The sequence below is a fragment of the Hippocampus zosterae genome, chromosome 9 (assembly GCF_025434085.1).
Source record: "Hippocampus zosterae strain Florida chromosome 9, ASM2543408v3, whole genome shotgun sequence".
Lineage (NCBI taxonomy): Eukaryota > Metazoa > Chordata > Actinopteri > Syngnathiformes > Syngnathidae > Hippocampus > Hippocampus zosterae.
Window position 1 is genome coordinate 11,957,452 of NC_067459.1, and position 14,151 is coordinate 11,971,602.

General features: G+C 39.5%; 1 protein-coding gene across 2 annotated transcripts in view; it reads left to right on the forward strand.

The window, feature by feature from the left end:
• col2a1b (collagen, type II, alpha 1b) overlaps window positions 1–14,151 on the forward strand; it is a 58,320-nt gene that overhangs the window by 27,672 nt on the left and 16,497 nt on the right. For both annotated transcript variants that reach the window (XM_052075625.1, XM_052075626.1), the window contains 19 exons: window positions 610–708; window positions 792–836; window positions 944–1,042; window positions 1,162–1,215; window positions 2,287–2,394; window positions 4,079–4,132; window positions 6,310–6,408; window positions 7,259–7,312; window positions 7,672–7,770; window positions 8,761–8,814; window positions 8,891–8,944; window positions 9,054–9,107; window positions 9,793–9,846; window positions 10,290–10,334; window positions 11,193–11,291; window positions 12,450–12,557; window positions 12,660–12,713; window positions 13,892–13,945; window positions 14,032–14,085. In XM_052075625.1, the coding sequence (XP_051931585.1) occupies window positions 610–708; window positions 792–836; window positions 944–1,042; window positions 1,162–1,215; window positions 2,287–2,394; window positions 4,079–4,132; window positions 6,310–6,408; window positions 7,259–7,312; window positions 7,672–7,770; window positions 8,761–8,814; window positions 8,891–8,944; window positions 9,054–9,107; window positions 9,793–9,846; window positions 10,290–10,334; window positions 11,193–11,291; window positions 12,450–12,557; window positions 12,660–12,713; window positions 13,892–13,945; window positions 14,032–14,085 (1,341 nt within the window). The remainder of the gene's footprint in view (window positions 1–609; window positions 709–791; window positions 837–943; window positions 1,043–1,161; window positions 1,216–2,286; window positions 2,395–4,078; window positions 4,133–6,309; window positions 6,409–7,258; window positions 7,313–7,671; window positions 7,771–8,760; window positions 8,815–8,890; window positions 8,945–9,053; window positions 9,108–9,792; window positions 9,847–10,289; window positions 10,335–11,192; window positions 11,292–12,449; window positions 12,558–12,659; window positions 12,714–13,891; window positions 13,946–14,031; window positions 14,086–14,151) is intronic.

A 14,151-nucleotide genomic window follows, 5' to 3' on the forward strand; every position in this document is an offset into this window, starting at 1 on the left:
ATTTGCAGTCAACTTTAGCTGTTGAAATCCAAACGTTAAAAACCTTAATTCCTTTCAAGAATAATAATAGGATTTCGAAGACAACAGTTTGAACATGGTTGATGAAAATGAAGCACAATTTAAGATTTTTAAAATCCATATTTAATAATAAAACTTAACATTATTTTAATCAAATGAATACAAAACAAACTCACATAGTTTCATAGTCCTTGTCTATTTTAGGGGTTCTCAAATGCTTTACCACCTAAAAATCGACTTTGCTCTCCAAGTTCCACCATTGTAACCAGCAAAAAATGCATAGTAATAGTAGTCGTAGGCCTAAATTGTTTTATTCCTAAAAAGTAAATGTAATATCATTGTAAGCCACTATATTATGTAGTCTCAACATAAATAGAAAAATGTAAAAAACAACATACAGAATAATAATTTAGTTAAAATATATGGCACATGAATATTAAAGCTTTTACCCACATAAATTGTTTAAAAGAGTTAATGAAGATTAAGTGTAAATGCATTGATCTTAAAAGATCAATACAACTGAACTGTACTTTTTTTTTGCGTACCCCTGGAGGGAGCCCGTATTCAACATCTGCTTGTGTTGTCCATCAGGGAGAAGCTGGTCCCACTGGTGCTCGTGGACCCGAGGGTGCACAGGGACCCCGTGGAGAGTCTGGCACACCTGGCTCATCTGGACCTTCCGGCGCTTCCGTGAGTGATTTGACATCAAAAATTTTCTCAGTGGTTTGTCATTAAACTCAGGGAGGCTTACAGGTGTGTTATATTCTTTAAAGGGAAACCCAGGTACTGATGGTATCCCCGGAGCCAAAGGATCATCTGTAAGTAGAAAAAAAAAATGTATTGGGCTTCCTTAATTAGTATTTTGAATAAAATTATTAATAAAATCAGAAATAAAAGACTAAGACTGAGTGTTTTTGCTTTGAAGGGTGCTCCCGGTATCGCAGGCGCTCCCGGTTTCCCTGGACCTCGCGGGCCTCCCGGGCCTCAGGGAGCAACCGGACCTCTCGGGCCAAAAGGAACATCTGTACGTGATCACGGCATAATACAGCCAGCAGAGATAGTCGCTTTCATCTGGAAAATGCATGAATTTCCACTTGAGAAATATTTGAGGACGACGGCCTGTTTTTTTTTTTTGTCCTTCAGGGCGATCCAGGTATCACAGGCTTCAAGGGAGAGGCCGGACCTAAAGGAGAGCTTGTAAGTTTGATTTATTTAGAATTTAATGACATTAACCCGGTTTGAGACGCATATTATGAGGACACAACCCACTTTCATAGACATCGAAATCACATTTCATCCACTTTCTAGCTTATCTCAGTCGACTTTTGGTGAGAGATGTATGGTGGGATACATGTCGCCGGTCAACTGTAGTGCTCAACACTCTGGCAGTCACATCAACCATCCAATTTTGATTGCATTTGTCCATATTTTAGCAAGAGAATTTAGGAACACAATACATGTGTCCCCTGCCAGTAGCAGGGTACATATCGACAAGCGACCATTCACCTTCTTCAGTCCCATTTAGTCCTCTGACTTCAGTTGACTTTATTTTAGCGCCGGCAGCCAACCCTCTCCATAGCTCCTCAGATAATGCATTCTTCTCCAAATCAACATGGTACGGCCGGCTTTATGCGGGGCAAAGCTCTTGGTTGTATCGTCATAGTCAAAACAGCGTGGATAGTCCATAAACGACTGCTGTCAGGCTGCTGAATAAAAATAAAATGACGTGGAAAACCATTGTACATAGCACAGCCACCTTATCTATATCTTTATTTATATTGCTATTAATTGAACTGTGTACATTGAAACTGAAACATTTATTTTTGTGAATGCAAACAGTTTTTCTTCTTTCTATCCCCAAATTTGCTGCTGTAGACTGTAAATTTCTACAGTGTGGGACAAATAAAGGATATCTTATCTTATTTTATAAACACTATGGCTAAACACAATAGTACGTGCATGACGCTAAAAGGGGCAAAAGTGTCTAGCTGCTGCAAACATGCTGCCGATGTTGAACGCTATAGAAAATGGATGGTTGAGCAGTCACTGTTTACCGTTACTGTTTAGGTAGCCTGAAGAGTGATGATTTGTGAAACAGACTGCTAGAAAAATCATCAAGTCAAATTGCAAAATAGGCATTTGCTCTTGCATCTACATGTGGTCACGCCTGACTTAGAGGAAAAATAGCATTTATTTAAATGTTTCAATGCGCATATTTTGTTGTCGTTCTGTACTGATATGAGTTCTAATCACGGCTGTTCTGTGCAGGGACCGGCTGGTCTTCAAGGAGCCCCTGGCCCACAAGGAGAAGAGGGCAAGAGAGGACCGAGAGGCGAACCTGGTGCTGCTGGACCAATTGGACCTCACGGAGAGAGAGTGAGTACTGTGAAATATGTACGGATACTACAGTACACTATAGCAGTCTGAAGGTTTTCTACTTGTTTGATGCAGAACCAAACAGGAGGAATTTGAATAAATCCATATATATATATATATATATATGTATATATATGTGTGTGTGTGTGTGTGTGTGTGTATATGTATACTGTATGTATATATACAGTATATATATGTATGTATGTGTGTGTGTATATATCTATCTATCTATCGATATATATATATATATTAGAGCTGTCAACCGATTAAAATATTTAATCTAATTAAAAATGCAATTGTCATAATTAACTCAAATGAACTAAAAAATTAATCGTGATTACTCACATATTTTTTATCGTTTCTGAATTTCCTTTTACATTTTTTGTCCTATTTTTCCCCATTTTCAATGCTCTCATCAATATGGAATCATGAATCAGTTTTCTATGTGCCAAATGCAAATATTTACTGAAATAACAATTTCGATTTTAAATTTTACATAAACATTTTTCACTGCTTTAACAGCTTTTTTTATGAAATCAAAACAGAGCAATATAACATTGTAAAGTGCACATCTAAGGCACACTAGTACTCAGCCTATAGTGGATTTAAACCATGGTTGCATAATTCATTTTTCTCAAGTTTGCTTTGAACACAGCAGTCTGTTTCTGTATGTTTGTTGGAGAATAACGAGATGTGCCGCTGTATTCAAAACTGCCGGCCGCACAAACAAGCGCAAGCATTCCCCCGTGCTGCTGGGGCAAACCATTCTGAAAGAGGGGGGTTTCACTCCCCCTAACAAAGTCAGGCTATGTTGATTATGTTGGTACTTCTTGCGCGGAAGTCTCTCTACAGTTTTTGTGTCTACCTCAATTCGGATGACTACACTTGGTTCGATGACAACACTGGAGACGTTTTATTTTCGCTAGGTCGCTACCACTGCACTGCTGAACTTTCGTTGTCATGTCAGCGCCTCTGCGCACCGTCACTGTCAGACGAACACAGAGAAGCTCCACCCGCTCTATTTATATGGACACGGAACGCTGTAACCTTCCACACAAAATAGTTCCAAACAAGTAACAATCGCGTCAGTGGCATACATCGTATACCTGTATGATACACAGAGAGAGAAGAACGGGTAACTTTGATCTTGTCAGTGGACCAATCTGGCAACTTTTTAAAAGTAAACTTTCCATTCATAAACTCTTTAAGTATCCGTTTTTGGTGTCTCGCGCTGCCATGGCTGGCAAAACAGACATGGGCGTGGAGTTCTGCAGCGCGCTTCTTGTTTTGTTCTGGTGTATTTATAGAGCAACGTAACATCCGCTTGTGACGTGCGCCGCGTTAATCTCGCGAGAAAAAATGTAATCCCGTTAAAATTCATTTAAATTAATGCCAATAAAAAGGCGCTAAACTGACAGCTCTAATATATATATATATATATATATAGAGAGAGAGAGAGAGAGAGAGAGAGAGAGAGAGAGAGAGAGAGAGAGAGAGAGAGAGAGAGAGAGAGAGAGAGAGAGAGAGAGGTAGATATGAAAAGCAGTTTCAAACCACAACACAAAATGGTTTTTATATCATTTCCAATGAGGCCAAATAAGTAGATTGTTTTAAAAAGTGTTTGTTCAAACTTGGCAAATGAAGGGGTAGTGTGTTCATAATCGTGACTGTGGTTTGTTTCCAGGGCTCTCCTGGTAACCGCGGGTTCCCAGGTCAAGATGGTCTGGCTGGTCCCAAGGTGAGTCATGTCTTCATTTGCAAACAGAGAGCTCTTATGATTGTGATTGCTGCCGAAATTGGATAGGTGCCCTTATTAAAAATGCATTCGCGCGAGATAAAGAAATGTGTGCAGTGGCTCCCATAGAGTCCAACCTCGTCAACTTGTAATTTACAATTTGCAGGTTTTTTTGTTATCATGCTCGCATGATGTCATTTACGAGTCAATGTTATCTTTTTCGACGTGGCTTTAATTCAATTTTAATCCTCCGGACTCCGTAACCTTCAAATGCCAGCCCCACTGAAAAGAGCACTTCCGATTTTCGCTGACACATAAAGAATGCTCTAGCAATAAGGCAACACATTTTAAGCCATGAAACTTTACTTCGGGAAACTCACAATAGCCTATTTCGTCTTATGTTGTACTGCCAGTGTGATTTCAGAAGGATATTTCACACATCATTAACTCCTTTTGACAATTTAGGGAAATTGCTTGCAAAATAAGCCATGCACTAATGATGTGTTTAATGATGCATGTTATAATAATAGCAAAAATAAATCAGGTGTTCACATCAAATGAATGCCCACAGTCACACCTTCACTAATGCTTTACTGAGCATTTATATTTATTCATATAATAAAGTAATATGTTTAACAACTACACATTTATAGCCCAAACAATTGGCTGTATTATTTGTTTTCAATGATGGATGCGGACTGGGAGTGGGGGTGCGCCAACTCTCAGCATGTTAAAGGAATGGCTGGCTTGGGAACGTTTGTGAAATGCTTTTCAGTATTTTATGTGCACATAGTCACAATCTTATTTCCACAAGTTTCCCAACATGTGGCACACGCACTTCCAGAACAGTTGATGAGCGTTAGAACCCAAATTGCTTTTGTATTTTTTTTCTCAAGGGTCATTGCAAGGCGTGAGAGTCGAGGGTGGGGGGTGGTTTACTCTGTTGGGATGCTTAAGAGGTGTGCATGGCTTTAACAAAGTTTGGAAAAGGCTATTCTATACTTTTATGTGTAGTAGTGACTTACTGTAGGTTCGTCTTCCACTGGATCATATAATTCCATTGCATGAAAGTAACAAGAGAGAGAATGTTGGAGGGCAGTTAAGAGAGAAGAAAAATATGACACTGTAAGCCAGACCTTTCAGGAAAGTGCGGCCCGGGGACCACATCTGGCCCGCCCACGGTCTCTGAACGGCCCTCACACTGGCCATGGAGTCAAAGTAAAACACAAAATATGTGGTGCTTTATTTCGAACGCTTTGTTTTTATTTTATGTGCACAAATGTGGACGTTAGTACAAGCGAGGTATAGCAAGTGAGAGCTAAGACTGCAGTCTTGCCAACTTAGCAACATTTTTTTTCAACTCCTCCAGCAACTGTTATTCCAAAAAAAGAGACCAGCAAAAATGACATTAGTGTCACTACACGCGACAATATGCTATGACCTGTTTTCAATTTTCAGATTCGGCATTTGTTTGAAACAGCCAATTTTCTTTTCTCTTTGAGTCACCACCGATTTGTGTACACCCTGTGTAATTGGTAATATAGACAAGAACGGTGACTTCCACGAAAGCATCTAAATCCATCTCGTGGCCAGTAGGTTCCCAAATTCTTGTTTGAGCAACCCCCAGTGTTACAGGGGGAAAAAAAACTGTGGCAGGTTTCTATGTTTTTTTCTTGTTTATGTAGTGTTTAACTGACATGAAATTGAATTTGGATCTTTTTTTTGGTTTGCCTGATGAAACATGATGTCTGGCTTTATGGTCAAGGTGTGCAACAACTCGATCTGGATGTTGACGGTGGCTCACGGCTTGAAATAAAGTTTGTTCAAGGCTGTTCTCTGCTTTCCTGGCAAATGGTAACTCGGCTCAGACTTTCCAGTGAATTGTGTCCTTCCATCCTGTGGCCACCCGATGGTAGCATAGCTCCGAATATGTCTTCTGACAAGCGACCCAAATGTCTCACATGTCAGCAGCAGAATCTCATTAAACGTGATCTCCCTACGCACATATCTCATTTACGCTCAAATGAACCTGCCAGAATTTAATCTGCTCATCTTCAGCGGGTCACTGAAAGGCATCACGCCATTAAAAGGAGCTCCCCGTCTGCTCCTGCGGGCTTTTTTGGGGTGGAATGAAAGGCCTGTTTTTCATGCTCGCTCACTTTCTCTTTTTTTTTCTTTAGGGTGCACCCGGTGAGCGTGGACCCTCAGGTGCAAGTGGTCCCAAGGGTGCTAACGGTGACCCAGGCCGTCCTGGAGAGTCCGGTCTGCCTGGTGCCAGAGTAAGTTCTAATGGAAGAAATACATTCATTAGTTATGGCTCCTGCTCATGGCTCATCATCCTTCATTGTCAGTTCCGCACTGGACAAGGTCAATCATGACGGTATAGAAGTTTCATATCGCGATGACAGTGAGTAATTGCAATCAAGGTTATCTGTGGTTTTTAAGACACTGCGAAAAGTACTCGCCCATCCCTACTTTTTTTCCCCGCATGCTATGATGCAACGCAATGTAATGAGTAATTATGTATTGTATGTATTTCTGTTTGCCTTGATATCAATTAACTCACTTAGATAAATAAAAGTGAAATTGACCTCATTTAGACATAGGAGGCTTCTGCCTGACAATGTATATTTTTAAGTTGCTCAATACTTCTTGGCACCACAGTCTTGGAATAAAAATAACATTACAAAAATAATACAAAATATTAGCAAATCTAAAATATTACACATATTGGAAAATAATTCAAAGCATTAGAAAATAATTTTCAGATTTAAACAGAAACGTGAAGTGGGCATATCCTTGGCATCTTCTTATTTCTCTGTTTGTTTGGGACCCCAAGGACAACTACTCCCAGTGACAGTAAATATGCAACTAAAAATAATGTCAATTTGAAGCGGTCTGAAATATTATCATGGTTGATCGATAAACCGTAAACTCTTTTATCCCTAATCAGGACAAGTTCCACCTCCCTAAGTTTATTTATGTATTTTCCATTTCTTGCGATAGTAACGTATTCACCATCCAGTCTAGCAGGAGATGAAATTCCCACGATGGAGCTATGTGTCTCGTCTCTATGCAAATGATCTACCGGTATGTGTTTGTTGATTGTGTGCTTGTGTGCTCTGGCAGGGTCTTACTGGACGTCCTGGAGACGCTGGTCCCCAAGGCAAAGTCGGACCTTCTGTGAGTGCATCCCTTCCAATTGTGTGACTGATGCCGATTAAAAACAAAAAAAAAAAGGATACCATCTCCAGCTTCAGGAGCCATGATGTGATGGAGTATATTCGCAGCTGCCAAGAGGCTTTTTAGTAATTGAGCAATCCACATTTAATGACAAATCCAATCATTACCTTCCAGTTCAGCAGTCCCAGTGTGTCACTTTGACATTTTTATGTTCCTCATTTCATGGCATACACATTATTTTTTGGACGGATGAATTCCTCTGTATAATATTAACAATTTTCCCATTTTATTACTTACAAGTGCTGCACACTGAAAATTGACTGTTTTATTTATTTATTAATTCTTTTTTTACTGTCTAGGGAGCTCCTGGTGAAGATGGCAGACCGGGACCCCCCGGCCCACAGGGTGCCCGTGGACAACCTGGCGTCATGGGATTCCCCGGACCCAAAGGAGCAACTGTAAGGAAGTTATCACAGCGTTAGGCTAAACACACATTGTTACCATATGACTATTATGGTACTTGTATACTTTTATGTTATTTAATGTGCATTTGTGTTTGTTTCTATATTTGAAGTTGTTGGGGGACGACCCACTTAGTCTCCATACCAGACAAAATCCAGGACTAACTTGCATAGTCACTTGTTGCTAAGCAGAATTAATGGGACATGGTCATTGATGCCTCCATGCCTGATATATAATGCTAGCCAGAATTCATGAGGCTTTATTATTTGCCAAATAATAAAGCCAAATTTGAAAAATATTCACGTGCCAATTAGGCACACAGTGATATTTCTTTGGGAAGTTGTGGACATCACTAAACTTGCTTGGTCAGACAAGGTAGACACTGTTTACAAGGTATATAATTGGTGGTGAACAATTACCGTATTTGGCACGTCTAAATGCAGCATTTGATAGAGTGGACCAAAAATATTCTTTTGGTTTGTTTGTCGCACAAGTTGGGCATTAGAAGCGCTCTTTAGTGGTTTAGATCCTATTTGGCTGAGAGAACGTTTTGTGTCAGTCTTCGTTTCCCCGCACTGTCCCACTGTTGTATGGTGTTCCACAAGGTTGAATTCTGGGTCCTCTGCTGTTTTCACTGTATCTGCTGCCCTTGGATTTGTAAGCTTGATAAACAAAATACTGTAGTCACTATGCTGTTTCCATGGCAACACGGATCAGTGGTTTCTTCTACCCCATGAAGCAAATAAAGGCCATAAACAGCTTGCTCGGTCGGCACATTGGCTACTTGTTGCTCCGCAACACTGAGACAAAGGGTAAAAAAAAATATTTGTACCCATTATTTTTGCACTCAAGGCCAACCAAACTGGGCACAGTCACCATCTGCTGGGTGTGTTGGCATTGACCTCCTCATCCACCTGATGCAAATCACACATTTGGTTGTTGATCAATTCTTTCTTTTGCACTGTGTCCTTGTGGTTGGTTTATAGGGCGAGCCTGGCAAATCTGGTGAGAAGGGATTGGTAGGAGCTCATGGTTTAAGGGTAAGTGTGAAGCAATCATCAACAAAATAAATCATGTAAGACACACGTTAATACTACACTTTTTCCTTCACCTCAGGGTCTACCTGGTAAAGATGGTGAAACTGGCGCTGCCGGACCCCCCGGCCCTGCTGTACGTATCGATAATGTTGCATTTGTAATTTTCTAAAGTGTATTTCATTGCAGTAGTTGACACATATTGAGTTGATTTTAGTTGATTTGATGTTTACGTTCATCTTTAGGGCCCTGCTGGCGAGAGAGGAGAGCAAGGACAACCCGGTCCCTCTGGTTTCCAGGTAAAAGTCTCACTTATGCACTCATTCACATACCTAGCTAATAAAAAGCATGTATCATGTGTTTTTCCAAAGACAACAGCGATGGATACAAAGAAACATTTATTATATTACAAAGAAAAAAGTGTGGTGTTTTTCGGATCAAATCGAGCAAAACAAATCTCACACAGTTTGGTTGTCATTCACAGGACAACAAAGATATGAATATCAATATCCAAAGAGAAACACTATTTTTTTATTTCACATAATCATCCAAAATATTTAGGATTTTTTTTTCTATTGACCTGCTTTTTTGTCTTAAGAGGTCTATGATTTAAATTGATTGGATTTTACTTTTTAACAAAAAGAACCTTTATGTCAGAAAAAAACTATTTAATTTTTTTTTAAAACTTCACTTCCACCATCACTACTAAAACAATAAAAAAATTGCCATTAGAGCTGGAAAACAGTAATTAATTCTAAAAACAATGAAAGCCACACACTATGGTGCAAATTCATAATCAAATGTAAGAAAGAAAAGAAATTGCCAGGCATATTCAAAATAACCCTTGTTATAACCCTTATTATAAACTCTTGTACATCCATCACTGTAGTATTTTTGGAGTATGTGTTGCAACAGAATAGTAATAATTATGATAAATATATGTATGCTCGCACACATGGTGATGCTTATGTCTTGTTGACACAGGGTCTGCCTGGCCCCCCTGGTCCACCTGGTGAGGGAGGCAAGCCTGGAGATCAGGTACGTGCACACGGAACAGTTAGTCAATCATGCAGGAGCCACTTGGGAGATTGAGGACAATGTTGTTTAGACCCCAAAGAGCGTGGCAAGGGTTTAGAAATTGACTGCTTTTACTGCATGTCAGCCATCCATTTGAGGTTTTATACTGTATCACACTGTATCTATGTTTTCGTCCTACGGCTAAGAAGAAATCCTATTGATTTGGTTCTCTGTTACAAGATGGCTAATGCAGCTCTGGTCAAATGTCAAATCCATTTTTTTTTCATTATGTGTTCTTTACGTACATTTTGCTTCAGGATCTCAGGATGCGTTGATCGCGTCAAAGTAAAAACCTGTCTCTTAGTTGACTGCAGTCTACACATGAACGCTTGTAATAAAATGCATTGACTCTCCGAGGCCGACTTCCTGATTCATCACATGTCACATCCTCTCTCCTGCATCAGGGTGTTCCAGGAGAAGGCGGAGCTGCCGGTGCCACTGGACCAAGGGTACGTTGACAGAATCCATGCATCTTAGCGGAATGCTAACATTCCAAAATCCCATTGACATGCTAGCGGTTAGAAGCAATAGATTGGAACTGTGGAGAAATACATGTATATAGATAACAACAGTGCGCCCAAGCAAATATTATTTATACTCAATGAAAAAGGTCTACTATTTCAGCATCTTACTGAGTCACTTACGGTAGCAGTAGAAGAAGAAGTAGTACTCTTCTTTGTTTGTGTTTGTATGACTGTGTTATATTGCCTGCCAGTGGCTAAGGCAGACACATCAAAAGAAGCAGGACAGTGAAATGGTTTGCAGCATTAAGTGATGATCATCATGTTATCGCTATATTTTTGTAAAGTACAATGTTATATAGAGTGCCATTTTTCCTTCCAAAATATTTTTGTCCATTTGGGGGGAGGCTGGAACAGAATAATGGTCTTTCATTCATTCATTACCTTTCCACATAGGTAATTTGAATTTGACTTATGAGAATGGTCTCAGAACATTTTTTTTTCAAAAGGCACCATTGTAATAAATAGTGTTTTATGACACTGTAAAATTATCTAGTTTGAATATTAACCATGCGCTTCAATTAAGTCAAATAAAAATCTGAACTTAATGATTCAATTAAAATCCATTGCACATAAACAGTAAATAAAATTGTACCTTAATGAAAGAAAACATTTCAAAAAGAAGAACTGTTTTGTATTTTAAAGCTAAATACAACTGACCTGCACTTTATAAATGTACTGTACTGCATTGAAAAAAAGTTGTTTATACAGCATAAGATTATGCATACTTTCAACACTAATTAATGACGAGTGATAACCGATGGATTGACTTGTGTTGATATTCAGGGAGAGCGAGGCTTCCCCGGAGAGAGAGGAGCAGCCGGTCCTCAGGGTCTGCAGGGACCCCGAGGTCTGCCCGGAACCCCTGGAACTGACGGCCCCAAAGTGAGTCCTTATGAGTCATGAATGCAACCTAGCTCACCATTCCATTTATTCCATCCACAATCAATAGCTGTCTGCTGTTTTTCTGTTTGGCAGCTTTTCCTGGGAGGGAAAATGTTATTAGAAAATCCTTGTGATAAGGCTTCACAACACTCACCGGCAAACAATGATTATTTAAGTACAAATCGACTTCACAGAGGTGCAATCTGCTGTTTTGTTTCCAATTCAGCCAGCGACCGGCACATTTAAGCCGTTTAATTGCAGCAACATGGTGGAAGCAGATGCTGTTGTCACACGCTCAGTTATCTGAAGCGATGTCCTTATCTGCGGGTAATGTCAGAAAGCAGCAACTAAAAGTCAATCTGGAATTAGTCTCAGAGTTGGTAATTGGGATTCATCAACTGGCCACAACAGTGACAATGGTACTACACGCGCACAATGTAACAGAATCTATTCATACAAAGAAAGCGTGTCCTAGAGGCATTTGCAGAACGGAAACACAAATACAATTATTTTGTAAGATAATACAATGAAATAAGATACAGTGCAGTGCCTCGACAGGGTCTTTAGACTAAACCATCGCGCAGTCCTTATGGTGTTGGCCTGTTGTTCCGTCAGAAGTCTGTTGGTGGTCTCAAGGTGTATGAAGTTGTTATCTGATTCCACAGAGGTGGGAAAGAAGTGAAGCCATATGCTCCTATTGCATCCCAACAGTATTGGCATAAAGGAGCGAGAGAGATTTTTTTTTAAATTAAGAAAGAGATTATACGAATCCACAAACGCTTTAATGAATGAATTGTATGAATTTGAAAATTATCTTCAGTCATTCGAAAAAAAAACAATTATTGTACATATTTTCACCTAATCGAATACTTTCATTTTTCACTATTCTTTTGATATTAACATTATTTGTGTGTGTACTTTTATGTAATCACTAATAAATAGATGAATTATTTCTTTATTACTCTGATAAACAACAGAAAACGACAAGTGTCACGCTTATACTAAATTGACTCGTTGTGGAACAAAATACAACTGTTGACATTTTCCAGCAAGCCTGTAGTTAAAAATGTTATGAGCTGATGGTGAAAGTGCTCAACCGCTAATACCCACCATATCTATCTTGCCTCATAATTTCTACCATCTCTTCTTGCTCTTTAGGGCGCAATCGGACCTGCTGGAGGCGGCGGAGCTCAGGGACCTCCCGGTCTGCAGGGTATGCCCGGAGAGAGAGGAGGCTCTGGTATTCCCGGACCCAAAGGAGACAGAGTAAGAATGTGTACCGACATGTGTGTCTGTTCTGATGTGATGTTCCGTTTACACGCGCTGATAAAATTCTTGATCATAAAATGTTTTTTTTAACCTTCACAGGGTGACCTTGGAGAGAAGGGACCTGAAGGTGCTCCTGGTAAAGATGGTGGCAGAGTAAGTTTAGAGTGATGAAAAAAAAAAACACTATTAAGGGTTCTACCTTCGTAGATAGCGCATGTGTGCTTGAGCGTAAAAGCTGCAGCACCTTGATTTTCATTCTGGTGCAAGTCTTGAACACAACTCTAAGCGACATAATGAATCATTCGATTCAAACGAGTAGTTTGGTATGCTTGTGAATTGTCATTGAACTTCAGTGTCATTCAATGATGAAACTAAAATGTTGCAATTTCACATCACCTGGATACCTAGTATTCATAGTTGAAATTTAGTTGAAGTTCAGATGTGAAAGGTCAACTTTTTGGGCGTGGCATCTGGAACATTTTGAATGTGTCTTCATGGTAGACATTCCCTCCAAATTTTGAGTTTCTACGTTAAAGTTTATGAATTTCGGGGACTGAATTCAAGTTTCGACTTGAATTGAAGTCGGAATGACCATCCTGCAAATGTTCGCGAATTTTGCGTTGCTCGTCTGTCTCATATACTGTATGTGGTTCAGATTTGGTATCAATGAGAGCAAATCTATGGGACAAATTCATCTTTGAAATACCCATAGAAATGGCCAAAGAAATATTAACAAAGATGGTGGCCTCAAACCAAAATTTCCAACTTCCTTTGTTTTTTCGGGCTTGGCTCTTTGAGAATGATTTGTTTGAAACCTGGTATAGGAGCTGAATTTTTAAATAAAATTCTTGGGGGCACTACCAAGACAAATTGACCCTGAAATGGCTGCTCAAAACTACACTCGGCACCTTTCTGTGTTTTTTAGGCATAGCTTTTTAATTTTTGATTCTGTGTGTGTAATCATGATAGAAGTGCTGATCAAGTGTTCATGATCCTGACATTGGGGCCTGAATTTTCAAACAAATTCTAGTGGCCTGTACCAAGCTGAAATGACCTTTAAATGGTGTTGTTTTAGACTTTTTTGTGCATTTACTCAATAATTAGACATACCTACCAATTTTCTTAATGCTAAGATGAACTTGTTTTGGGTGCTGAATTTTCAAAAACTCCTAAAGGCAATTTTAAAGGAAATACCCAATACCATAGGTAAATTAATACCAGATGAGTAAAAATGTGCATATGTTATGTACTTTTGTTCAGTTGTTTACATCATATTATTTCATCAGTAATACCAGAAATGGCCATTGATTGACTCTATATTTAATTTTCAGGGTCTTACTGGTCCCATTGGTCCTCCTGGTCCTGGTGGTCCCAATGGTGAAAAGGTAAGGTTGATATTATTCCTCGTATACGCAATTCATCTTGAAATATATACAGGGGACATGTATTTACTGTTGTGTTTTGTTTGCAGGGTGAATCCGGTCCTGCTGGTCCTTCTGGAGCTCCCGGTACCCGTGGTGCTCCTGTAGGTTTTTAATCCTTTTAGCCTGCCAAATGTTGCAAGTGTACATTCACACGTTTAACGTTGCGT